This window comes from Coregonus clupeaformis, chromosome 15, assembly GCF_020615455.1.
Source record: "Coregonus clupeaformis isolate EN_2021a chromosome 15, ASM2061545v1, whole genome shotgun sequence".
Lineage (NCBI taxonomy): Eukaryota > Metazoa > Chordata > Actinopteri > Salmoniformes > Salmonidae > Coregonus > Coregonus clupeaformis.
In genome coordinates, this window is record NC_059206.1 from 9,490,113 (window position 1) to 9,518,067 (window position 27,955).

The 27,955-nt window shown below is 45.7% G+C and overlaps 2 protein-coding genes across 4 annotated transcripts in view; both read right to left on the reverse strand.

Moving 5' to 3' along the window:
* Positions 1-48: 48 nt before the first annotated feature.
* Positions 49-3,847, reverse strand: LOC121581913 (ankyrin repeat domain-containing protein SOWAHB-like). The gene has a single exon (XM_041897313.2). The coding sequence runs from the start codon at positions 3,748-3,750 to the stop codon at positions 1,228-1,230; it is 2,523 nt and encodes an 840-aa protein (XP_041753247.2). The 5' UTR covers positions 3,751-3,847; the 3' UTR covers positions 49-1,227.
* Positions 3,848-5,104: 1,257 nt separating this feature from the next.
* The window catches only part of LOC121581914 (cyclin-I), a 38,113-nt gene continuing 15,262 nt past the window's right edge, over positions 5,105-27,955 (reverse strand). For 2 of the 3 annotated variants that reach the window (XM_041897314.2, XM_041897315.2), the window contains 5 exons: positions 24,977-25,051; positions 24,155-24,295; positions 11,609-11,845; positions 8,002-8,304; positions 5,105-6,221 (listed from right to left, as the gene is read on the reverse strand). In XM_041897314.2, coding sequence (XP_041753248.2) covers positions 6,048-6,221; positions 8,002-8,304; positions 11,609-11,845; positions 24,155-24,295; positions 24,977-25,051 — 930 coding nt within the window. In that variant the 3' untranslated portion in view covers positions 5,105-6,047. Of the gene's footprint in view, positions 6,222-7,972; positions 8,305-11,608; positions 11,846-24,154; positions 24,296-24,976; positions 25,052-27,955 lie in introns of all 3 variants that reach the window. The other variant, XM_041897316.2, reaches the window with a different exon arrangement.

Here is a 27,955-nt window from a genome sequence, read left to right on the forward strand (position 1 = left end):
GTGGGGAGGGGGAAACTGAAAACTAGCTGTTATTGGCAGAGATGTTTGGAACTCTTGTTATTGGTCTATTAACCAATTTAAAACATGGTGATGTCACCATGGAAAGCCGAAACTCCCGCCCCATGCAGACCTGCTGATTAGAAGATCCTGGGAGTATTGCATTTTCAACCAGCAACTATCAGGAAATAACACTGATAAAAAATAAAAAATAAATTTTACAGTGTTAGTGTCGTCAGCTGTTGTACAATAGTATACAAAACAAAGGAAAAACAGAATTTTGACTGCACTGGGTCTTTAAGGAAATGGCTTTAGAGTGACAAATGAATACCAGTTTGGGTTGTTTTAGTACTTCAGGGCATGATGCATCTGGAAACATGAGTGCACATGGAGAGAGAACAGTTTATGTGAGTCAACTTTTTGGGTGTCGATATTAACAAGTCAAAATAATAAAGCAAAATGGTGAATGAACCTTATAAAACCACACAACCTTTGGGGACTTAAACTAGTGAACAATGTGCATTATATTCATTTACATTTAAGTCATTTAGCAGACGCTCTTATCCAAATATTCAACCTGGTGCAAGGGAGGGATTCCTTTCCTTTAGTCCAGTCAGCTCAGATGATATAATTTACATTGCTACTCTGACAGGCCTTTGAACAAACAAAACAACATTACTCACCACCACATTCCAATGTCAGGTAACCACTTGAAACCTGAAACTGCTGAAGCACTTAACTGGCAATACACTTTCGTTGGAGAGAAGGCATTTTGAAAAGGTTCTTCTCTGGTAATTCAAAAACAAACACTAGAATGGAAGCCATTTCCTCAGTAGCAAACAAACAAAAGCTTCTCACCACAATACATATAATTGCAAAGCAACTATACTGAAATATCATAATATAATCCAATCTCTTTATAACGCCGAACTCACAACGGATTCTATTGCTTTTGTTTTCACAAGTGATACAGTTAGTTAACTCCATGTCTGTCATATCCATTCATAATTAGTTAATTTAGACAGCTCAATCCCTACCCTCTTAATTAATTATTTGGTATTCGCTTTAAAAAATGAATGGATTAACATTTGGAATTAACAAAGAAAGCAAATCCGAGTTTAAGTGGCAAATCAAAGTTGTCAAGCCCCCCACACAACCTAGTTAGTAAGAGGCTTGAGCTATTATAAGGATGGTCAGAGCGGGACAGACACCCTAAACGCCACACTATTCTCACAGAAAGGAGTCGGGTGACTGCGAACCTTCCCGTCCTGGGAACTTCATTAGAGTCTTATTCAGGAACGCTGCTATAGACGTGGACCTCTTCACCGCGGCTGAGCCCGAGGACGTCGCTGGCCCTGGGGGTCTCTCTCCTGAGGACTGGGGTGTGGAGCTACCCCCGGTGGAGGTCCAGCAGTGAGGGGCCCCCAGCATCTCTAGGAGGTCCCTGGGGCCAGTCTGGCCCAGATACTGCCAGGCCTTCTTACCACTAGTGTCCCTGAGGGCCACGTTGGCCCTGAACTTATGAACCAGAAGCCGGATCATCTTGTTGTTCCCATGGATGGCGGCCAGGTGAAGAGGCGTGTAGCCACAGGTGGTCGTCGCATCCACGTCCAGTTTAAACCCGGCTTTGTTGACTCCGTACCAGAGTGTGTTGAGGACCCGGTGGTCTCCATGTTTAGCGATCCAGTGCAGGATGGTGTAACCAGTGATGAAGTCTCTCTTGGTGAGGAGGCTGGGTTCATCTCTGAACAGGGTGTAAATGTCGGCCCAGGTTCCAGCGGCGCCCTTCACCAGCCAGTCATGCTCCTTAGGCTCCAGGGGGACAAGGTTGTGCCGGTGGAAGTAGGAGCTGTCATGGCCGCTGTTTAGGCTCTTGTTACTGGAGGCCCCGGATCGCGTCTCCCCCCTCAGGTCTCTGTAGCTGGGTGTGCGTGAGGTGGGGGTGGAGAAGGAGTGGCTGATGCTGAGGTTGGAGGAGAGGAGGTGGAGGCGGTTGTGCCGTGCCGAGACGCCGTCCTCCGGAAACAGTTGGTCCAGGTCGGCTCCGAGACTGCGACACATGCGGCCGCGGGGCCGGCTGCCGATTCGCTGGACAGTGGGTCGGATAAAGGGCTCGGGGGCCGAACCAGGAAGAGAGATGGATTCGTTGGACTCTGACCCGTCATCGTCATGGAGATAACCTGTGGAATGTCGCCATGACGATGCTCTGTCCGTCTCGTCATTGTCAAGGTAACCGGTGGAAATATAGTGAGGGCAGGGGGCTCGCTTCTCAGCGCCGGGTATCTGGGAGAGCAGTCTGACCCCCTGCTGCTCACCCGACAGAACCTGGTAGTTGAGGGCTTCATAGCTGACCAACTCATCTCTAAGGGAACCCTTGGGCCACTCATCCCCGGAGTCCAGTGACGGGGAAAGGAGGAGGCTGCTGTGACGGGAGGAGAGGCCGGAGCTGGCCTGGTGGTGGTAATGCTCTGGGTAACCAGAAGACCCACCGTTAGCTGCGGTGGGAGTGTGGTACTGGTGGGCTGAGTCCAGGGGTAGGCTGCATTGGGGAGGCTGGGGCTTGACCCTGGACTGGGGGACAGCAGCTCCACTCTCCTCTGGATACTGGGTGTGAACGTCAGGGATAGGGACTGGGTCAGGGACTGGTCTGGGCTGCTGTGGGATCCTACGGCGGAGGCCGCCATCGCTCCGCATCAGCTGAGGGGCAGGTGTAATGTGCAGTGGAGCTGCTGCAAGTCCATCTTGTTTTGTTCTGGGCTGCTGTGGGATGTGGAGGCTGCCGTCCAGGTTGCCGTTGCTCCTCGTCACCTGGGGGTCAGGGGGAAGGGGAACGCTTGGAGAAGCAGCAGGAGGACTGTGACCATCAGCTATACAAGGAGAGGAGCTGGCATGGTCTAGAGTGGTGAGCAGTGGCCATGCTGTATATGTCTTCCTCTGTGTCTGTGCTGTATTCTGTTGCACCTGTGCTAGGTGAGGCTGAGGTGCCGGAGGTTTCACCTCTGTGTATAGGAACTCAGGGGGCGGATAGGACCTCTTCCTCTTTGGTTCTATTGACCGCTTGCCAAGTGTGTAACCGCCTGTGTGATTCAGTTCTGGGACTGAAAGAGTGAGAATCACGGGTTCTTTATCCCATTCTGCTTCTAAGCTCTGACCACTCCCATCTTCTGACCCCTTTGACATTGCTGCATTGTAAGATGGGAGGAATGGTGCTTCTCTGTTGTTGGATGCCGAAGGTGGCACATGGTCTGGCACATATGCCGAGAAGCTTTGGATAGGCTTTTCGAAGTTGATTGTACTTTCCACATTGTTGTTTACAATTTCACCCGAGGCCAATATATTTTCTGTGAGTTGGATTGTGTTGCCAGGTGGAACGCGGAATTTCTGTGTGACGTGCAAGTGCGTCTCGATCAATCCCTTCTGACCTCTCTCCTGGTTTCTGTTTACCGGATCTCTCGGCGAGCGGTCTCTCTCTCTCGGTCTCGCTTGTGGCGCAGGTTGTTGTCCGGCGGGGATGTCTCCTCCAGCAACATGCCCCAGAAATGTCTTCCTCAATACAACGTGTGAAACTCCCTCCTCCAGTTTCACCGCAGCCACGGAGTTAACAAACTTTTTAAACAGTTCCCGGTTGTGTGTCTGGTTCTCGTGGTCCTTTATAAACGCTCTGAAGTGCGCCAACAATTCGGAGTTCTTCACTCTCCCACCGCTGCACTGGAGAAAGTACAGCACCGAATCCTGAGTAAATTCGGTGGCCATTCCGTCTGTTTGCGCCAAGTCCGATGGAGTGTCAGATGTTTTTTTTCTGCGCCAACAACAATTATCTCCACCTGCATACCTGGGGCGTATTCATTACGCCGATTCTGTTGCAAAACGTTTCTTAAACGGAAGCAAACGGAACGAAACGGGGCGGGACCTACCTGAATTTGTCCAAAAGAAATTCTCGGTTTGCTTCCGTTTGGTTCTTAGACTGTAAACGTTTACGTTTTGCAACAGAAACCGTTAAGCCTACTCCAAACGGAAAACAATAGTATTTTTTTGAGTAATTCAGGTAGGCCCCCTCTCCGTTTAATTTGCTTCCTTTGGTTCTTCAACGGTAAACAGTTTCCGTAATAAATACACCCCTGGTGTGCTTAGTTTGGTTCTTAAATGGTAATTCATTACAGAAACCGTTTACAGTTTAAGAACCAGTTTATATTGGACAAATTCAGGTATGTCCTTCCCCGTTTCGTTTGCTTCCGTTTAAGAAACGTTTTGCAAAAAATCGGCCTAATAAACCCCTGAGCACTATGCAACGTGCAGGTGTTGTACTGATGATGGTTTGTACGATTACAGCGCCATCTAGTTGTCGCGTCGGGGATAAGAGTTGTTAACAACTGAAGCGTTTTTAGCTACGCCTAACTTTAACCTCACGTCTCCTAACCTGCCACATTAGTCCTCTTAACCGTCCACGTTAATTGTTCTAACCTGCTGTGTAAACAAAACACCAGTTCCGACAAACCATCAGTATCACCACACCGGAAGAATTGCGCAAGAAATGCGGTCACATAAATATCCTACCTACCCATAATGCTACGTTTCCATTTAGAAACGTGGAAAACGTTTAACCCTCCTAGGGTCAAAATGACCCGCCACTGTGTTGAACCAACTTTATTTAATTTTTATATTTTTTGGATCATTTGTGAGAAGGAGGCGGCAGTGATATCACTGCCTCCTTCTCACAAATGATCCAAAAAATATAAAAATTAAATAAAGTTGGTTCAACACAGTGGCGGGTCATTTTGACCCTAGGACAACGGTAAGGTTAAAATAATAGCCTAGGCCCTTTGTTGGCTGGTCGCATGCTCTTTGCAGTCAGGCCTAAATCCTTTCATTGCAGGAATCTTATCTCAAACTTTAGGCTATCCTGGCGTTGCAAGCGCCATGATCTACCAATGGAGCACATTAACTTAGTCTGTCTAGAATCCGCGTTGCCTCCCACCATTTTAAAACGCTCCGGCTGTTGCCAAAGGCTAAATGTAGTCAATGAAGTTAACGCACGTTGTATGTCCAGCAATATGCGGAATGACACAATGAAGCCACTTTGGATACACAGTAACATGATAAAGACAGATTTCACTTTTTATTTATATTTATTTTTTATTGGTGCCACAAGTTGTCAGCAGTACATAGGCAGTTACCAGCACCCCAGAGCAAGAGAGCCTTTTGGCAAAAAAACAAAAAAAAACAGCATGTCGTTTCTGAACAGCAAAAGATAAGGTGTATTATGGTAGCTACATCTTCATCCCCTCTTCTTGGTTGCATCAGGCATCCGAAATGTCACCCTATTCCCCATAGGGCTCTGGTCAAAAGTAGTGCACTATGTAGGGAATAGGGTGATATTTGGGACTCAACCCCTTTTAACAAAGCTGTTTATCTTAAAAACATATTGCTTCATTGAGTAAACTGATTCACTAATGCTTGTAATGTCCAGTCTTTGGTTAAACTACTACACCACACTGTGATTGGACAAAGACAGGAAGGTTGTGGAGGGGATATTTAGATTATTAACTAAATAAAATCTTAAAAAAAAAAAAAAAAACATTCAGTACTTCAGGTTAACATAGTTATACACACACTTTACAGTCAATCAAACTCTAAAGTGACATGTTTTGTTATGGGTTAAAGACAACATGCTGATAATGATTTGTTTAGGAAAAAAGATAAAGAAAATGAATATACTGATTGAAACGGAAAGATTAGTTAGGGTCAACAACAGAAATAAGATGACACACGACCTTACATTAGAGAAATATCATCACAGAAAGACTCACTGGGAGAAGAAGTCATTTGACCTTTTTAAGGACAAGATTTTTATTTTTTTATTTATATCATATCTTTTTTTTTTATCCTTTTTATATTTGTGCTCAACAAATAGTTATGAAATAGCAGCATCTTTTTTTGTGGGCTCAATCGAGACCTGGGGATGGTGGATTATTGCCATGACGGATTTAATACTGAGACTTATTTTCCTTCCACCTCAGATAAAAGAGAAGGCCTTGGTTTCTTTCTCTTCTCTATGTGACACTGACGGGTTGGAGAGGGGGGCAGGGGGAGGTGACCAACTGGACACTACTCTCCCCTAGAGGCCCCTCCCCCGTTACCGCCGTCCTTTCTGGAGCGCCCCCGCTCTCTTCGTTGTAGAGGCGTTTGATCCCCTCGTAGAATTCGTCGACCTCCATCTCCTCCACCTTAATAATAATATTTATAATTACATAATGATATAATACATTATATCGTTTATAATAATACATTTAAATTTGTATATAGTTTTTCATTGTCATCTCAAAAGCTCTACTACAAAAACATAATACCATAAAAACAAAATGCTTTCATAATCAAGGCAATAGTATACAGTGCATTCAGAAAGAATTCAGACCCCTAGACTTTTTCCACATTTTGTTACGTTACAGCCTTATTCTAAAATGGATTGAATAAAACATTCCTCATCAATCTACACACAATACCCCATAATGACAAAGCAAAAACAGGTTTTTAAAAACTTCAGCAAATTTATCAAAAATAAACAAATACCTTATTTACATAAGTATTCAGACCCTTTGCTATGAGACTCGAAACTGAGCTCAGGTGCATCCTGTTTCCATTGATAATCCTTGAGATGTTTCTATAACTTGATTGGAGTCCACCTGTGGTAAATTCAATTGATTGGACATGATTTGGAAAGGCACACACATCTGTCTATATAAGGTCCCACAGTTGACAGTGCATGTCAGAGCAAAAACTAAGCCATGAGGTCGAAGGAATTGTCTGTAGAGCTCTGAGACAGGATTGTGCCGAGGCACAGAGCTGGGGAAGCATTGAAGGTCCCCAAGAACACAGTGGCCTCCATCATTCTTAAATGGAAGAAGTGGAACCACCAAGACACTTCCTAGAGCTGGCCGCCCGGCCAAACTGAGCAATCGGGGGAGAAGGGCCTTGGTCAGGGAGGTGACCAAGAACCCGATGGTCACTCTGACAGAGCTCTAGACTTCCTCTGTGGAGATGGGAGAACCTTCCTGAAGGACAACCATCTCTGCAGCACTCCACCAATCAAGCCTTTATGGTTGGGTGGCCAGACAGAAGCCACTCCTCAGAAAAAAGGCACATGAAAGCACCTTAAGGACTCTCAGACCATGAGAAACAAGATTCTCTGGTCTGATGAAACCAAGATTGAACTCCTTGGCCTGAATGCCAAGCGTCACGTCTGGAGGAAACCTGGCACCATCCCTACGGTGAAGCATGGTGGTGGCAGCATCATGCTGTAGGGATGTTTTTCAGCAGCAGGGACTGGGAGACTAGTCAGGATCAAGGGAAAGATGAATGGAGCAAAGTACAGAGAGATCCTTGATGAAAACCTTCTCCAGAGCACTCAGGACCTCAGACTGGGGCTAAGGTTCACCTTCCAACAGAACAACGACCCTAATCACACAGCCAAGACAACGCAGGAGTGGCTTCGGGACAAGTCTCTTAATGTCCTTGAGTGGACCAGCCAGAGCCCGGACTTGAACCCGATCAAACATCTCTTGAGAGACCTGAAAATAGCTGTGCAGCGAAGCTCCCCATCCAACCTGACAGAGCTTGAGAGGATCTGCAGAGAAGAATGGGAGAAACTCCCCAAATACAGGTGTGCCAAGCTTGTAGCGTCATACCCAAGAAGACTCTAGGCTGTAATCGCTGCCAAAGGTGCTTCAACAAAGTACTGAGTAAAGGGTCTGAATACTTATGTAAATGTGATCAGTTTTCTATTTTTACATTTGCAAAAATGTCTAAAAAACTGTTTTTGCTTTGTCATTATAGGGTATTGTGTGTAGATTGATGAGGAAAAACCCCCAGTTTAATCAATTTTAGAATAAGTCTGTAACGTAACAAAATGTGGAAAAGGTCAAGGGGTCTGAATACTTTCCGAATGCACAGTAGCTAGGTAGGTGTTAAAATACTTTACTCCGGTTGATGAAGCAGCCAAGCTCTCACCTTGCGCTTGGCTGAGTGCTTGCAGCGCAGGTGGACTTGGTGGGAGTGGTGGCTTGGCTTGGGTGGCCCGTGGACCCGGAGCAGGCTGGTAGCGGTAGAGGAGACCCAGGAGAGGCTCCTGTCCCTGGGGGCCGTGGATGGGGAGGGGAGCCTGGTGTTGAACTCTCTTCTCCGGTTGCAGGGGTCCGGGTCCGGATCCAGGGGCTGGTAGATGTACACAGTGTTGGGAGGCAGGGAAGCTTCCTGTGTGGACAGGTGACGTGACACCAGCTCTCGACAGCGGATCAGCTGAGAACTGTCGATCTAGGAGGGGGAGATAAACAAGAGTCTTGATCATAATGTTATTAGCTAGGTTTCCATCCAATTGGCGACAGATTTTCATGCAAATATTCTAAAATCCACAAGAAAATATACGCATTCACAATCATTATTATGGATAAGTGCGTGAATATTTCTATTTGTCAAAACGGCAGCCAAGCATCGATCATCATGTCACCAGAATAAGACCCTCAACATGTATTGGGAAAGGAGAATGAAACTCATCACCGTGCACTTTCACCACCCTGTGAAGTTCATCAGAAGTTATTTCATCTGTAGCCTAATAAACTGCATGGTTTCCCGACTCGTAGTGAGAGGACCACACACCATATCATCACGTGACTCCAACATTACTTTGATATGATGGTTATCAACATTTGCACATAAAGGCGTTTCCACCGCCATTTTTCACATAATTAATTTTACCGACACAAAAAGATCCCACCATGTCGAACGAACAAATTATCTGTCGGCATTTATGAAATTGTACCGAAACTTCCTGTTTCCATCACAGCTGTAGTGATTTAAAAAAATAAATAAATACAGTATGACTTTACTCATAAAAACTGTGGATGGAAACGTGGTTAGAGTCAACATACAGGCGGACTGTATTATGCATCCAATGGACAGCAATGGTTCCCAGAGGCATCCTGAAAATACCACTGACATTTTATTTATTTTTAAAGCGTGATTCAATACGTGGGAGGGACTACAACATCATGTAAAACATCCCTAAACTTTTTGTTCTGATTCTATTGAACAGGTGGTAAGAGAAAGAGAGATTGGGGTTATTCCACGACAGCAGAAAATATTTTTGGCATCTCAGAATGTTCTGGCAATTCTCACATAGGAACTTCATTGGGAGGAAGGACGTTTGACATTCTTTTTACATTCGTATCACAAACAATTTTTGAGAAAATCATGATAAAGTGGCCATTTCTGGCCCTTTAAGACCTACTGAGTGGACAAAACATTAGGAACACTGTCCTAATATTGACTTGCACCCCCTTTTGCCCTCAGAACAGCTTCAATTCGTCGGGGCATGGACTCTACCAGGCGTCGAAAGCGCTCCACAGGGATGCTGGCCCATGTTGACTCCAATGCTTCCCACAGTTGTGTCAAGTTGGCTAGATATCCTTTGGGTGGTGGACCATTCTTGATAGACAAGGGTAATTATTCAGCGTGAAAACCCAGAAGCATTGCAGTTCTTGACACACTCAAACCGGTGCGCCTGGCACATACAGTGAGGGAAAAAAGTATTTGATCCCCTGCTGATTTTGTACGTTTGCCCACTGACAAAGACATGATCAGTCTATAATTTTAAATGGTAGGTTTATTTGAACAGTGAGAGACAGAATAACAACAAAAAAATCCAGAAAAACACATGTCAAAAATTGTATAAATGTATTTGCATTTTAATGAGGGAAATAAGTATTTGACCCCTCTGCCAAACATGACTTAGTACTTGGTGGCAAAACCCTTGTTGGCAATCACAGAGGTCAGACGTTTCTTGTAGTTGGCCACCAGGTTTGCACACATCTCAGGAGGGATTTTGTCCCACTCCTCTTTGCAGATCTTCTCCAAGTCATTAAGGTTTCGAGCCTGACGTTTGGCAACTCGAACCTTCAGCTCCCTCCACATATTTTCTATGGGATTAGGGTCTGGAGACTGGCTAGGCCACTCCAGGACCTTAATGTGCTTCTTCTTGAGCCACTCCTTTGTTGCCTTGGCCGTGTGTTTTGGGTCATTGTCATGCTGGAATACCCATCCACGACCCATTTTCAATGCCCTGGCTGAGGGAAGGAGGTTCTCACCCAAAATTTGACGGATCATGGCCCCGTCCATCGTCCCTTTGATGCGGTGATGTTGTCCTGTCCCCTTAGCAGAAAAACACCCCCAAAGCATAATGTTTCCACCTCCATGTTTGACGGTGGGGATGGTGTTCTTGGGGTCATAGGCAGCATTCCTCCTCCTCCAAACACGGCGAGTTGAGTTGATGCCAAAGAGCTCCATTTTGGTCTCATCTGACCACAACACTTTCACCCAGTTCTCCTCTGAATCCTTCAGATGTTCATTGGCAAACTTCAGACGGCCCTGTATATGTGCTTTCTTGAGCAGGGGGACCTTGCGGGCGCTGCAGGATTTCAGTCCTTCACGGCGTAGTGTGTTACCAATTGTTTTCTTGGTGACTATGGTCCCAGCTGCCTTGAGATCATTCACAAGATCCTCCCGTGTAGTTCTGGGCTGATTCCTTACGGTCATGCGTGCATACAGCCCTGATGAGAAGCAGCTGCTGCCCATCGGTCGCTCACCTGTGTTCCCTCCGAATGCTGTTCTGAATGAAAAAGATTTGTACCTACACACTGATAGGCTGAAACGTCTGCACGCGATCCCTGATGCCGTGAAAAGAAGAAAACAAGTGAAAGATGAAGGAAGCTTTGCGAGTGCGGACCCATCATACCCTTATATCCGATTTCATGGGTTTTACACACCAGTCAAACTTCTGGGAGAGCGCGATGGTCCTCTTTTGATAAACATCCTTCCTCCCAATTAAGTTCCTATGTGAGAATTTCCAGAACAATCTGAGATACCAAAACTAATTTTGCACTCCCCTGGTGTGGAATCACCTAGATAGGCAGTGGGTCAGATTGGACTGTAGGTAGAACCCCTCACTGCCTCACTGGCCCCTATCTAAACATGCCAACATACTGTACTGCAGGCCTACCGGTGCTTTCCTGAGCAGGAGGACAGTGAACGTTTAGTACCTGTTTCCTGAGCAGGAGGATAGTGAACGTTTAGTACCTGTTTCCTGAGCAGGAGGATAGTGAAAGTTTAGTACCTGTGCTTTCCTGAGCAGGAGGATAGTGAGAGTTTAGTACCTGTTTCCTGAGCAGGAGGATAGTGAGAGTTTAGTACCCGTTTCCTGAGCAGGAGGATAGTGAGAGTTTAGTACCTGTTTCCTGAGCAGGAGGATAGTGATAGTTTAGTACCCATTTCCTGAGCAGGAGGATAGTGAGAGTTTAGTACCCGTTTCCTGAGCAGGAGGATAGTGAGAGTTTAGTACCCATTTCCTGAGCAGGAGGATAGTGAGAGTTTAGTACCCGTTTCCTGAGCAGGAGGATAGTGAGAGTTTAGTACCCGTTTCCTGAGCAGGAGGATAGTGAGAGTTTAGTACCCGTTTCCTGAGCAGGAGGATAGTGAAAGTTTAGTACCTGTGCTTTCCTGAGCAGGAGGATGGTGAGAGTTTAGTACCCGTTTCCTGAGCAGGAGGATAGTGAAAGTTTAGTACCTGTGCTTTCCTGAGCAGGAGGATGGTGAGAGCCAGCCAGTCAGGGCAGATATTCTCCAGCTCCAGGGTGATGAGGGCCAGTGCCAGCATGGATCCCCGGGAGAGGGGCTGTAGCAGGGTGCTGTTGGCCAGGCAGTAGTGCAGCTGCTGGGTCAACACTGACAGGTGCTGCGACGGGTTACACCCCACCAGACCCACCACGAACCGGGGCTTGCAGGACAGCACCATGGCATTGAACTGAAGGGAAACAGCAGTGTGTCAGAGAGTGGTGCTATCAACACCAAGGTTATGGGTTCACGACCTCCGATCACTCAGTGAACTGAGGTAGAACAGCAGATAATGGTCATTAGCCAAACAGCCAGTTAGTGGTCAAAGCTTTTTTCACAAAACCGTATTACCGCCACACCCGACAGTCACAAGTCGTGACCGCAGTCAAATTCCACGTGACCGTTGAGTCATGGGAACTTCCTTTTATGCACTCTGGACATGCGTTGGCAGTACCCAGCTTGCTAACAATCATCTGGTCCTAATGGCCTGGTACTCAGGGCTCTATTGTCCCTCTAACCATCAGGTCCTAATGGCCTGGTACCAGGGCTCTTTGTAAACCTAATGGCCTGGTACTCAGGGCTCTATTGTCCCTGTAACCATCAGGTCCTAATGGCCTGGTACTCAGGGCTCTATTGTCCCTCTAACCATCAGGTCCTAATGGCCTGGTACTCAGGGCTCTATTGTCCCTCTAAATCCAATGGGGATCAGGGCTCTATTGTCCCTCTAACCATCAGGTCCTAATGGCCTGGTACTCTGGGCTCTATTGTCCCTCTAACCACTCTGAAATCAATGCAAATGATATCGAAAATCACATCAAAACACTTATCAAAACAGTAGGCCTATCGTACTTTTAAAACTCACGTCACTGTGATAATCAATTCAACAAGTTGAAACTGAGTGGAAAACACGGTTGTTGTTTCAAAGCCTAACACAACGAAATGGACAGCGCTTTCTAAGGTGATGATTCATTAAAAAACAGCCCTACGCATACACATAGAGCTTATGCATTTTCATAGGCTTACGAGCCCAAGCCCGAAAAAATACCAGAATTAAAATAACGATTGTGCCGTTATACAATACATAGCCTACCACATATTATGCATGGAAGGAAAACATAAAAACAAAAATGATTTAAAGATGTCTTTGGTACATATTTAGTCTAGCCTATACTCCACAATTAAACCAATTAGAGCAATGCCTATGAGTGTGGACTGGATGGACTGGTTACCTTATGCTACTTATAGCCCTAGTTGATGCAGTTGATTCATTGATTGTGCAGGGCGATTTGGAATAGCCTAGTAATAGGGAATTGTTTATATCTTCATCATTCATTGCGTGACACATCTATTCAGCTATACAGAATCTCTCACCACCGTGCGATTCCATCTCCTCCCCTCTCTCCTTTATTCCTTTCTCCAGCGCGCAGAGAGACGGGCTGTCAACAGTTTAGTGAAATATGTTTTGTTGCGAAAACATGTTACTATCAAATGTTCCCAAACAGATTTCACTTGGTTTCCCCAAATTAACCACTGGGTAGCTGGAGGAACAAGGTTGGGGAGCCCATGGCACACAGAGTTTGGGCGGAATATCACCTGTCGGGTAGCGAGAGCGTGCTCCTCAAACAGTGGTTGATGTATAGAGGGAAATAAGTGTTCCTATATTTATTTCTCAGCTGCTCATATTAAGCACATGCTCCGCTATAAAACCGAAGTAGCCTTCAAAACGGACAGGCGGGAAAACGTGCAACCTCCATTCGCTATTTGAAAAGGGCATTTTTGTTTTTAAATTATATTGTATATTGGAATGGTAGAGTTGTGTCTTTCATGGAGTTATCATAATTGTATGGGAAGGTCTTCTCAATCCAAGATTACAACCAATTGATGACAGCATTACCCCCAAAAATGGAGGAGGCTGGTGGCAGCGGGAGGAGGTAGGGAACTGGTCTGTCTGCCCAATATAAAGGATCAAGGGAGGAGGTAGGGAACTGGTCTGTCTGCCCAATATAAAGGATCAAGGGAGGAAGTAGGGAACTGGTCTGTCTGCCCAATATAAAGGATCAAGGGAGGAGGTAGGGAACTGGTCTGTCTGCCCAATATAAAGGATCAAGGGAGGAGGTAGGGAACTGGTCTGTCAGCCCAATATAAAGGATCAAGGGAGGAGGCAGGGAACTGGTCTGTCTGCCCAATATAAAGGATCAAGGGAGGAGGCAGGGAACTGGTCTGTCTGCCCAATATAAAGGATCAAGGGAGGAGGCAGGGAACTGGTCTGTCTGCCCAATATAAAGGATCAAGGGAGGAGGTAGGGAACAGGTCTGTCTGCCCAATATAAAGGACCAAATCTGGCGGAGGAATATAAATAGGAAAATATAGCAGTTTCATTTGAGGACCAGGATGTTGACAGCTGTGCCATACAGATTGCAAAATTTTTGATGTACCAATTCCATGGTATGAGACTTTGTGCTTTTCAGCTAAAATTATTATATAGAATTCAACAAAATGTTGAATATTTGGAGCATACAATCATCAAAGCTCTGCAGATTTTGTTGTGAGGATACATAATCAATAGGTAGCCCGTTTCTGGTCTCAGGTTCAGGAATGGCAAGAAAATGCATAACATCGATCTAAAACTGACCCTAGAAATAATACTAATATACTAATACTCTTAGAAAAAGTATTTATCTTCAACTCGCAAGCTGTGGATTTTATTCGATTAGATGGATTGAAATTGTATGTTAAACATCACAGCATAGTTCAAAGGTATATGGTGTGTAGAAATCCGAAGAGGGTGGCCAGCAGAGATACAGATAAAGTCAGAAGTTTACATACACTTAGGTTGGAGTCATTAAAACTCATTTTTCAACCACTCCACAAATGTCTTGTTAACAAACTATAGTTTTGGCAAGTCGGTTAGGACATCTACTTTGTGCATGACACAAGTAATTGTTCCAACAATTGTTAACAGACAGATTATTTCACTTATAATTCACTGTATCACAATTCCAGTGGGTCAGAAGTTTACATACATTGGGGGAAAAAAGTATTTAGTCAGCCACCAATTGTGCATGTTCTCCCACTTAAAAAGATGAGAGGCCTGTAATTTTCATCATAGGTACACGTCAACTATGACAGACAAAATGAGAAATAAAAATCCAGAAAATCACATTGTAGGATTTTTAATGAATTTATTTGCAAATTATGGTGGAAAATAAGTATTTGGTCAATAACAAAAGTTTCTCAATACTTTGTTATATACCCTTTGTTGGCAATGACACAGGTCAAACGTTTTCTGTAAGTCTTCACAAGGTTTTCACACACTGTTGCTGGTATTTTGGCCCATTCCTCCATGCAGATCTCCTCTAGAGCAGTGATGTTTTGGGGCTGTCGCTGGGCAACACGGACTTTCATCTCCCTCCAAAGATTTTCTATGGGGTTGAGATCTGGAGACTGGCTAGGCCACTCCAGGACCTTGAAATGCTTCTTACGAAGCCACTCCTTCGTTGCCCGGGCGGTGTGTTTGGGATCATTGTCATGCTGAAAGATCCAGCCACGTTTCATCTTCAATGCCCTTGCTGATGGAAGGAGGTTTTCACTCAAAATCTCACGATACATGGCCCCATTCATTCTTTCCTTTACACGGCTCAGTCGTCCTGGTCCCTTTGCAGAAAAACAGCCCCCAAAGCATGATGTTTCCACCCCCATGCTTCACAGTAGGTATGGTGTTCTTTGGATGCAACTCAGCATTCTTTGTCCTCCAAACACGACGAGTTGAGTTTTTACCAAAAAGTTATATTTTGGTTTCATCTGACCATATGACATTCTCCCAATCCTCTTCTGGATCATCCAAATGCACTCTAGCAAACTTCAGACGGGCCTGGACATGTACTGGCTTAAGCAGGGGGACACGTCTGGCACTGCAGGATTTGAGTCCCTGGCGGCGTAGTGTGTTACTGATGGTAGGCTTTGTTACTTTGGTCCCAGCTCTCTGCAGGTCATTCACTAGGTCCCCCCGTGTGGTTCTGGGATTTTTGCTCACCGTTCTTGTGATCATTTTGACCCCACGGGGTGAGATCTTGCGTGGAGCCCCAGATCGAGGGAGATTATCAGTGGTCTTGTATGTCTTCCATTTCCTAATAATTGCTCCCACTGTTGATTTCTTCAAACCAAGCTGCTTACCTATTGCAGATTCAGTCTTCCCAGCCTGGTGCAGGTTTACAATTTTGTTTCTGGTGTCCTTTGACAGCTCTTTGGTCTTGGCCATAGTGGAGTTTGGAGTGTGACTGTTTGAGGTTGTGGACAGGTGTCTTTTATACTGATAACAAGTTAAAACAGGTGCCATTAATAATAATAATAATAATAATAATAATAATAATAATAATAATATGCCATTTAGCAGACGCTTTTATCCAAAGCGACTTACAGTCATGCGTGCAAACATTTTTTTTTTTTTGTGTATGGGTGGTCCCGGGGATCGAACCCACTACCTTGGCGTTACAAGCACCGTGCTCTACCAGCTGAGCTACAGAGGACCACAATTAATACAGGTAACGAGTGGAGTACAGAGGAGCCTCTTAAAGAAGAAGTTACAGGTCTGTGAGAGCCAGAAATCTTGCTTGTTTGTAGGTGACCAAATACTTATTTCCCACCATAATTTGCAAATAAATTAATTAAAAATCCTACACTGTGATTTTCTGGATTTTTTTCTCTCAATTTGTCTGTCATAGTTGACGTGTACCTATGATGAAAATTACAGGCCACTCTCATCTTTTTAAGTGGGAGAACTTGCACAATTGGTGGCTGACTAATTACTTTTTTCCCCCACGGTACACTAACTTGACTGTGCCTTTAAACAGCTTGGAAAATTCCAGAAAATGATGTCATGACTTTAGAAGCTTCTGATAGGCTAATTGACATCATTTGAGTCAATTGGAGGTGTACCTGTGGATGTATTTCAAGGCCTACCTTCAAACTCAGTGCCTCTTTGCTTGACATCATGGGAAAATCAAAAGAAATCAGCCAAGACCTCAGAAAAAGAATTGTAGCACTCCACAAGTCTGGTTCATCCTTGGGAGCAATTTCCAAACGCCTGAAGGTACCACGTTCATCTGTACAAACAATAGTAAGCAAGTATAAACACCATGGGACCACGCAGCCGTCATACCGCTCAGGAAGGAGACGCATTCTGTCTCCTAGAGATGAACGTACTTTGGTGCGAAAAGTGCAAATCAATCGCAGAACAACAGCAAAGGACAATTGTGAAGATGCTGGAGGAAATGGGTACAAAAGTATCTATATCCACAGTAAAACTAATCCTATATCGACACAACCTGAAAGGCTGCTCAGCAAGGAAGAAGCCACTGCTCCAAAACCGCCATAAAAAAGCCAGACTACAGTTTGCAACTGCACATGGGGACAAAGATCGTACTTTTTTGAGAAATGTCCTTTGGTCTGATGAAACAAAAATAAAACTGTTTGGCCTTAATGACCATTGTTATGTTTGGAGGAAAAAGGGGGACGCTTGCAAGCCAAGGAACACCATCCCAACCATGAAGCACGGGGGTGGCAGCATCATGCTGTGGGGGTGCTTTGCTGCAGGAGGGACTGGTGCACTTCACAAAATAGATGGCATCATGAGGAAGGAAAATGATGTGGCTATATTGAAGCAACATTTCAAGACATCAGTCAGGAAGTTCAAGCTTGGTCGCAAATGGGTCTTCCAAATGGACAATGACCCCAAGCATACTTCCAAAGTTGTGGCAAAATGGCTTAAGGACAACAAAGTCAAGGTATTGGAGTGGCCATCACAAAGCCCTGACCTCAATCCTATAGAACATTTGTGGGCAGAACTGAAAAAGTGTGTGCGAGCAAGGAGGCCGACAAACCTGACTCAGTTACACCAGCTCTGTCAGGAGGAATTACATTTACATTTTATTCATTTAGCAGACGCACTTATCCAGAGCGACTTACAGGAGCAATTAGGGTTAAGTGCTTTGCTTAAGGGCACATCGACAGATTTTTCACCTAGTCGGCTCGGGGATTAGAACCAGCAACCTTTCGGTTACTGGCACAACGCTCTTACCCACTAAGCTACCTGCCGCCCCAGGAATGGGCCAAAATTCACCCAACTTATTGTGGGAAGCTTGTGGAAGGCTACCCGCAACGTTTGACCCAAGTTTAACAATTTAAAGGCAATGCTACCAAATACTAATTGAGTGTATGTAAACTTCTGACCCACTGGGAATGTGATGAAAGAAATAAAAGCTGAAAATCACTCTCTCTACTATTATTCTGACATTTCACATCCTTAAAATACAGTGGTGATCCTAACTGACCTAAAACAGGGAATTTTTACTAGGATTAAATGTCAGGAATTGTGAAAAAATGAGTTTAAATGTATTTGGCTAAGGTGTATGTAAACTTCCGACTTCGACTGTAGGTGGGATTGGCTGAGGGAATCTGAGGGTTGGGATGTGGAACTGGAGACAAGTGGGAGTGGAGTTACTGGGCGTGGGGACAGAATGACGGTCAAATAAAAAAAATATAAAAATAAAGGAAAAATAAAACATAACAAAAAAGTATGTTTTAATGACACTGAGGGGCAGTGTTGTTACAGCTAATGCCTGTTTGCCTGAGGCTGATGCCGTGCAGGGGTTTCTGCACATGCATATACACACACTCTCATTCAAAATGCACACACGTGCACATACACACACACACACACGTAAATAGTGCCCTACATGCAATCAAACATCCTTCCTGTTATGATGTTTGATGTCTTCTGTTTTTTTGCATTGTTGTTTTCTGTTTTCCTTTGTCTTTCTCTTTTGTTCATTGGGGACAGGGGCTTGGGGGGTCTTGGATGGTTGAGGGGCAGCTCCTGGGGAACTGTGGGGAAGGGGATCTTGGAGGGCTGGTGGCCGGGGGGTTGGGCCGGTGGTTGATGGATCACTGGTTCGGGTCCCCGTTTTTGACCTAGTGGGAGATCTGTCGACGTGCCCTTGAGCAGGGTTTCTGCTGTGTGTCGCTCTGGATGGGAGTCTGTTAGATGACTAATGTGATGTAGTTGTTGAGCGGCTTCACTGCCAGTATATTGTATGTTTTAAATATTCAGAAAAACAAAACAAAAAAATAATATATATATAAATAAGCGGCTGACAATTTCATGACCGCCTCAGCCCTAGTAGTACATCATATTATATTGTTTTAACATACACTTCTCAAAAAAATTAAGGGATCACTTAAACAACACATCCTAGATCTGAATGAATGAAATAATCTTATTAAATACTTTTTTCTTTACATAGTTGAATGTGCTGACAACAAAATCACACACAAATTATCAATGGAAATCAAATGTATCAACCCATGGAGGTCTGGATTTGGAGTCACACTCAAAATTAAAGTGGAAAATCACACTACAGGCTGATCCAACTTTGATGTAATGTCCTTAAAACAAGTCAAAATTAGGCTCAGTAGTGTGTATGGCCTCCACGTGCCTGTATGACCTCCCTACAAAGCCTGGGCATGCTCCTGATGAGGTGGCGGATGGTCTCCTGAGGGATCTCCTCCCAGACCTGGACTAAAGCATCCGCCAACTCCTGGACAGTCTGTGGTGCAACGTGGCGTTGGTGGATGGAGCGAGACATGATGTCCCAGATGTGCTCAATTGGATTCAGGTCTGGGGAACGGGTGGGCCAGTCCATAGCATCAATGCCTTCCTCTTGCAGGAACTGCTGACACACTCCAGCCACATGAGGTCTAGCATTGTCTTGCATTAGGAGGAACCCAGGGCCAACCGCACCAGCATATGGTCTCACAAGGGGTCTGAGGATCTCATCTCGGTACCTAATGGCAGTCAGGCTACCTCTGGCGAGCACATGGAGGGCTGTGCTGCCCCCCAAAGAAATGCCACCCCCAAAGAAATGCCACCCCACACCATGACTGACCCACCGCCAAACCGGTCATGCTGGAGGATGTTGCTGGCAGCAGAACGTTCTCCACAGCGTCTCCAGACTGTCACGTGCTCAGTGTGAACCTGCTTTCATCTGTGAAGAGCACAGGGCGCCAGTGGCGAATTTGCCAATCTTGGTGTTCTCTGGCAAATGCCAAACGTACTGCACGGTGTTGGGCTGTAAGCACAACCCCCACCTGTGGACGTCGGGCCCTCATACCACCCTCATGGAGTCTGTTTCTGACCATTTGAGCAGACAAATGCACATTTGTGGCCTGCTGGAGGTCATTTTGCAGGGCTCTGGCAGTGCTCCGCCTGCTCCTCCTTGCACAAAGGCGGAGGTAGCGGTCCTGCTGCTGGGTTGTTGCCCTCCTACGGCCTCCTCCACGTCTCCTGATGTACTGGCCTGTCTCCTGGTAGCGCCTCCAAGCTCTGGACACTACGCTGACAGACACAGCAAACCTTCTTGCCACAGCTCGCATTGATGTGCCATCCTGGATGAGCTGCACTACCTGAGCCACTTGTGTGGGTTGTAGACTCCGTCTCATGCTACCACTAGAGTGAAAGCACCGCCAGCATTCAAAAGTGACCAAAACATCAGCCAGGAAGCATAGGAGCTGAGAAGTGGTCAGTGGTCACCACCTGCAGAACCACTTCTTTATTGGGGGTGTCTTGCTAATTGCCTATAATTTCCACCTGTTGTCTATTCCATTGTGCACAACAGCATGTGACATTTATTGTCAATCAGTGTTGCTTCCTAAGTGGACAGTTTGATTTCACAGAAGTGTGATTGACTTGGAGTTACATTGTGTTGTTTAAGTGTTCCCTTTATTTTTTTGAGCAGTGTAGTAAAACATTAAGGGAAGGAACAGGTCCCTGAACAGCTTCTACCCCCAAGCCATAAGACACTTTACCCCTACCTACAGTATACTGCTGCTACTGTCTGTTATCTATCCTGTTGTCTAGTCACTTTACCCCTACCTACAGTATACTGCTGCTACTGTCTATTATCTATCCTGTTGTCTAGTCCCTTTACCCCTACCTACAGTATACTGCTGCTACTGTCTATTATCTATCCTGTTGTCTAGTCCCTTTACCCCTACCTACAGTATACTGCTGCTACTGTCTATTATCTATCCTGTTGTCTAGTCACTTTACCCCCTACCTACAGTATACTGCTGCTACTGTCTATTATCTATCCTGTTGCCTAGTCACTTTACTCCTACCTACAGTATACTGCTGCTACTGTCTGTTATCTATCCTGTTGTCTAGTCACTTTACCCCTACCTACAGTATACTGCTGCTACTGTCTATTATCTATCCTGTTGTCTAGTCACTTTACCCCTACCTACAGTATACTGCTGCTACTGTCTATTATCTATCCTGTTGTCTAGTCACTTTACCCCTACCTACAGTATACTGCTGCTACTGTCTATTATCTATCCTGTTGTCTAGTCACTTTACCCCTACCTACAGTATACTGCTGCTACTGTCTATTATCTATCCTGTTGCCTAGTCACTTTACCCCTACCTACAGTATACTGCTGCTACTGTCTATTATCTATCCGGTTGTCTAGTCCCTTTACCCCTACCTACAGTATACTGCTGCTACTGTCTATTATCTATCCTGTTGTCTAGTCACTTTACCCCTACCTACAGTATACTGCTGCTACTGTCTATTATCTATCCTGTTGTCTAGTCACTTTACCCCTACCTACAGTATACTGCTGCTACTGTCTATTATCTATCCTGTTGTCTAGTCCCTTTACCCCTACCTACAGTATACTGCTGCTACTGTCTATTATCTATCCTGTTGTCTAGTCACTTTACCCCTACCTACAGTATACTGCTGCTACTGTCTATTATCTATCCTGTTGTCTAGTCACTTTACCCCTACCTACAGTATACTGCTGCTACTGTCTATTATCTATCCTGTTGCCTAGTCACTTTACCCCTACCTACAGTATACTGCTGCTACTGTCTGTTATCTATCCTGTTGTCTATTCACTTTACCCCTACCTACAGTATACTGCTGCTACTGTCTATATCTATCCTGTTGTCTAGTCACTTTACCCCTACCTACAGTATACTGCTGCTACTGTCTATTATCTATCCTGTTGTCTAGTCACTTTACCCCTACCTACAGTATACTGCTGCTACTGTCTATTATCTATCCTGTTGTCTAGTCACTTTACCCCCTACCTACAGTATACTGCTGCTACTGTCTATTATCTATCCTGTTGTCTAGTCACTTTACCCCTACCTACAGTATACTGCTGCTACTGTCTATTATCTATCCTGTTGTCTAGTCACTTTACCCCTACCTACAGTATACTGCTGCTACTGTCTATTATCTATCCTGTTGCCTAGTCACTTTACCCCTACCTACAGTATACTGCTGCTACTGTCTATTATCTATCCGGTTGTCTAGTCCCTTTACCCCTACCTACAGTATATGCTGCTACTGTCTATTATCTATCCTGTTGTCTAGTCACTTTACCCCTACCTACAGTATACTGCTGCTACTGTCTATTATCTATCCTGTTGCCTAGTCACTTTACCCCTACCTACAGTATACTGCTGCTACTGTCTATTATCTATCCTGTTGCCTAGTCACTTTACTCCCTACCTACAGTATACTGCTGCTACTGTCTATTATCTATCCTGTTGTCTAGTCACTTTACCCCTACATACAGTATACTGCTGCTACTGTCTATTATCTATCCTGTTGTCTAGTCACTTTACCCCTACCTACAGTATACTGCTGCTACTGTCTATTATCTATCCTGTTGTCTAGTCACTTTACCCCTACCTACAGTATACTGCTGCTACTGTCTATTATCTATCCTGTTGTCTAGTCACTTTACCCCTACCTACAGTATACTGCTGCTACTGTCTATTATCTATCCTGTTGTCTAGTCACTTTACCCCTACCTACAGTATACTGCTGCTACTGTCTATTATCTATCCTGTTGTCTAGTCACTTTACCCCTACCTACAGTATACTGCTGCTACTGTCTATTATCTATCCTGTTGTCTAGTCACTTTACCCCTACCTACAGTATACTGCTGCTACTGTCTATTATCTATCCTGTTGTCTAGTCACTTTACCCCCTACCTACAGTATACTGCTGCTACTGTCTATTATCTATCCTGTTGTCTAGTCACTTTACCCCTACCTACAGTATACTGCTGCTACTGTCTATTATCTATCCTGTTGCCTAGTCACTTTACCCCTACCTACAGTATACTGCTGCTACTGTCTATTATCTATCCTGTTGTCTAGTCACTTTATCCCTACCTACAGTTGAAGTCAGAAGTTTACATACACTTAGGTTGGAGTCATTAAAAAAACTCGTTTTTCAACCACTGTACAAATGTCTTGTTAACAAACTATAGTTTTGGCAAGTCGGTTAGGACATCTACTTTGTGCATGACACAAGTAATTTTTCCAACAATTGTTAACAGACAGATTATTTCACTTATAATTCACTGTATCACAATTCCAGTGGGTCAGAAGTTTACATACACTAAGTTGACTGTGCCTTTAAACAGCTTGGAAAATTCTAGAAAATGATGTCATGGCTTTAGAAGCTTCTGATAGGCTAATTGACATCATTTGAGTCAATTGGAGGTGTACCTGTGGATGTATTTCAAGGCCTACCTTCAAACTCAGTGCCTCTTTGCTTGACATCATGGGAAAATCAAAAGAAATCAGCCAAGACCTCAGAAAATAAATGGTAGACCTCCACAAGTCTGGTTCATCCTTGAGAGCAATTTCCAAATGCCTGAAGGTACCACATTCATCTGAAGATTGTACTTTTTGTAGAAATGTCCTCTGGTCTGATGAAACAAAAATAGAACTGTTTGGCCATAATGACCATCATTATGTTTGGAGGAAAAAGGGGGGTGCTTGCAAGCCGAAGAACACCATCCAAACCGTCAAGCACGGGTGTGGCAGCATCATGCTGTGGGGGTGCTTTGCTGCAGGAGGGACTGGTGCACTTCACAAAATAGGTACCCTGTGTATATAGTCAAGTTATCATCGACTCGGTACTGGTACCCTGTGTATATAGCCAAGTTATCATCGACTCTGTACTGGTACCCTGTTTATATAGCCAGGTTATCATAGACTCTGTACTGGTACCCTGTTTATATAGCCAGGTTATCATAGACTCGGTACTGGTACCCTGTGTATATAGCTAAGTTATCATAGACTCTGTACTGGTACCCTGTGTATATAGCCAAGTTATCATAGACTCTGTACTGGTACCCTGTGTATATAGCCAAGTTATCGTTACTCATTGTGGATTTTATTCCTCATTTTATTATCTCCATTTTTCTCTCTGCGTTGTTGGGAAGGTCCCGTAACTAAGCATTTCACTGTTAGTCTACACCTTTTCTTTACGAAGCATGTGACAAATAACATTTGATTTGATTTATTCATGGACCGGACTAGCGGCTAGTTTGTTTACTTCAAGCCTCTAGTGGTGGTTCTGGCTATGACACCAGGGCCGGAGTATGAATGTGGTGACGGAACACAATGCTCACAATGTGTAGAAATTCCAGCGGTGTTGCAGCGTGCAGGTCCCAGTTGAGTTTATCCAGAATGATCCTCTCCATTCTCAGTATCTCTGATGGAGAGCAGCCACAGCTGCTGCTGCTGGCCAAGTCACGCAACAACGGCACACGCTGCACACACAGGACTTTGGGTTAGTTGGGTTCAAAACAACAATAGCAAACAAGCAGAAAGGCAGCCCACCAATCCTGCCCACTCTGCCCACCAATCCTGCCCACTCTGCCCACCAATCCTGCCCACTCTGCCCACCAATCCTGCCCACTCTGCCCACCAATCCTGCCCACTCTGCCCACCAATCCTGCCCACTCTGCCCACCAATCCTGCCCACTCTGCCCACCAATCCTGCCCACTCTGCCCACCAATCCTGCCCACTCTGCCCACCAATCCTGCCCACTCTGCCCACCAATCCTGCCCACTTGGCACCAAGAACTCTAATCATCTTATTCAACTTAATTGTCTGACCTACTATTGGTACTAATCCTAAAAGCACGTAGCCAAACATTTCAGCATTAGAAAGCATTTGGAAAACTATTTTCTTTGGCCATTCATAAACAGTTTTAATACAGCTGCAAATGAAAATGACGAATAAAGCGTTCTGAATCTGAATGAAGGACTGATGGTGTAGTATGTAATGGTTATGTATTCACTAAGGAAGGACTATATGGTATGTAATGGTTATGTATTAACTAAGGAAGGACAGATGGTATAGTATGTAATGGTTATGTATTCACTAAGGAAGGACTGATGGTATAGTATGTAATGGTTATGTATTAATTAAGGAGGTATGTAATCACCTCGTCCTCCTCGCTGGTTTTGGCAGCCAGGAAGTAACAGGCAATGGCGATGCAACGGAGGTACTTTGGACGGGCCTGAGGAGAGGAGAGGAGAGAGGAGAGAGAGACTGGGTCAGGACTGAAGAGAGAGAGGAGAGAGAGACTGGGTCAGACCGAAGAGAGAGAGGAGAGAGAGACTGGGTCAGACTGAAGAGAGAGAGGAGAGAGAGAGACTGGGTCAGACTGAAGAGAGAGAGGAGAGAGAGAGACTGGGTCAGACTGAAGAGAGAGAGAGGAGAGAGAGAGACTGGGTCAGACTGAAGAGAGAGAGGAGAGAGAGAGACTGGGTCAGACTGAAGAGAGAGAGGAGAGAGAGAGACTGGGTCAGACTGAAGAGAGAGAGGAGAGAGAGAGACTGGGTCAGACTGAAGAGAGAGAGGAGAGAGAGAGACTGGGTCAGACTGAAGAGAGAGAGAGGAGAGAGAGACTGGGTCAGACCGAAGAGAGAGAGGAGAGAGAGACTGGGTCAGACTGAAGAGAGAGAGGAGAGAGAGACTGGGTCAGACTGAAGAGAGAGAGGAGAGAGAGACTGGGTCAGACTGAAGAGAGAAGAGAGAGAGACTGGGTCAGACTGAAGAGAGAGAGAGAGAGAGAGAGACTGGGTCAGACTGAGGAGAGAGAGAGACTGGGTCAGACTGAAGAGAGAGAGGAGAGAGAGACTGGGTCAGACTGAAGAGAGAGAGGAGAGAGAGACTGGGTCAGACTGAAGAGGAGAGGAGAGAGAGACTGGGTCAGACTGAAGAGGAGAGGAGAGAGAGACTGGGTCAGACCGAAGAGGAGAGAGGAGAGAGAGACTGGGTCAGACTGAAGAGAGAGAGGAGAGGAGAGACTGGGTCAGACCGAAGAGAGAGAGGAGAGAGAGACTGGGTCAGACCGAAGAGGAGAGAGGAGAGAGAGACTGGGTCAGACTGAAGAGAGAGAGGAGAGAGACTGGGTCAGACTGAAATAATAAATAAATAATAGCCAAGCAGCGTTATCCAGAGCGACTTACAGTCATGTGTGCATACATTTGTATGTGTATGGGTGGTGGGGATAGAACCCACACCCTGGCATTACAAGCGCCGTGCAGCTGAGCTACAGAGGACCACAAGAGGAGGAGAGAGAGAGAGGAGAGAGAGAGAGACTGGGTCAGACTGAAGAGAGAGAGGAGAGAGAGACTGGGTCAGACCGAAGAGAGAGAGGAGAGAGAGACTGGGTCAGACTGAAGAGAGAGAGGAGAGAGAGACTGGGTCAGACCGAAGAGAGAGAGGAGAGAGAGACTGGGTCAGACCGAAGAGAGAGAGGAGAGAGACTGGGTCAGACCGAAGAGAGAGAGGAGAGAGAGACTGGGTCAGACTGAAGAGGAGAGGAGAGAGAGAGACTGGGTCAGACTGAAGAGAGAGAGGAGAGAGAGAGACTGGGTCAGACTGAAGAGAGAGAGGAGAGAGAGACTGGGTCAGACTGAAGAGGAGAGGAGAGAGAGACTGGGTCAGACTGAAGAGAGAGAGGAGAAAGAGACTGGGTCAGACTGAAGAGAGAGAGGAGAGAGAGACTGGGTCAGACTGAAGAGAGAGGGAGAGAGAGACTGGGTCAGACTGAAGAGAGAGGAGAGAGAGACTGGGTCAGACTGAAGAGAGAGGAGAGAGAGACTGGGTCAGACCGAAGAGAGAGGAGAGAGAGACTGGGTCAGACTGAAGAGAGAGAGGAGAGAGAGACTGGGTCAGACTGAAGAGGAGAGGAGAGAGAGACTGGGTCAGACCGAAGAGGAGAGAGGAGAGAGAGACTGGGTCAGACTGAAGAGAGAGAGGAGAGGAGAGACTGGGTCAGACTGAAGAGAGAGAGGAGAGAGAGACTGGGTCAGACCGAAGAGAGAGAGGAGAGGGAGAGGAGAGACTGGGTCAGACTGAAGAGAGAGAGGAGAGGAGAGGAGAGACTGGGTCAGACTGAAGAGAGAGAGGAGAGGAGAGGAGAGACTGGGTCAGACTGAAGAGAGAGAGGAGAGGAGAGGAGAGATTGGGTCAGACTGAAGAGAGAGAGGAGAGACTGGGTCAGACTGAAGAGAGAGAGGAGAGACTGGGTCAGACTGAAGAGAGAGAGGAGAGAGAGACTGGGTCAGACTGAAGAGGAGAGGAGAGAGAGACTGGGTCAGACTGAAGAGGAGAGGAGAGAGAGAGACTGGGTCAGACTGAAGAGAGAGAGGAGAGAGACTGGGTCAGACTGAAGAGAGAGAGGAGAGAGAGACTGGGTCAGACCGAAGAGGAGAGGAGAGAGAGACTGGGTCAGACTGAAGAGAGAGAGGAGAAAGAGACTGGGTCAGACTGAAGAGAGAGAGGAGAGAGAGACTGGGTCAGACTGAAGAGAGAGAGGAGAGAGAGACTGGGTCAGACTGAAGAGGAGAGGAGAGAGAGACTGGGTCAGACTGAAGAGGAGAGGAGAGAGAGACTGGGTCAGACCGAAGAGGAGAGAGAGACTGGGTCAGACTGAAGAGAGAGAGAGAGAGAGACTGGGTCAGACTGAAGAGGAGAGGAGAGAGAGACTGGGTCAGACCCGAAGAGGAGAGAGGAGAGAGAGACTGGGTCAGACTGAAGAGAGAGAGGAGAGGAGAGACTGGGTCAGACTGAAGAGAGAGAGGAGAGAGAGACTGGGTCAGACCGAAGAGAGAGAGGAGAGGAGAGGAGAGACTGGGTCAGACTGAAGAGAGAGAGGAGAGGAGAGGAGAGACTGGGTCAGACTGAAGAGAGAGAGGAGAGGAGAGGAGAGACTGGGTCAGACTGAAGAGAGAGAGGAGAGGAGAGGAGAGACTGGGTCAGACCGAAGAGAGAGGAGAGAGAGACTGGGTCAGGACTGAAGAGAGAGGAGAGGAGAGACTGGGTCAGACCGAAGAGAGAGGAGAGACTGGGTCAGACCGAAGAGAGAGGAGAGAGAGACTGAGTAGACCGAGAGAGAGAGAGAGAGAGAGAC

Coding starts and splice junctions, on each gene's coding strand:
- LOC121581913 (XM_041897313.2), bottom strand. CDS start 3,750: ATGGCCACCGAATTTACTCAGGATTCGGTGCTGTACTTTCTCCAGTGC.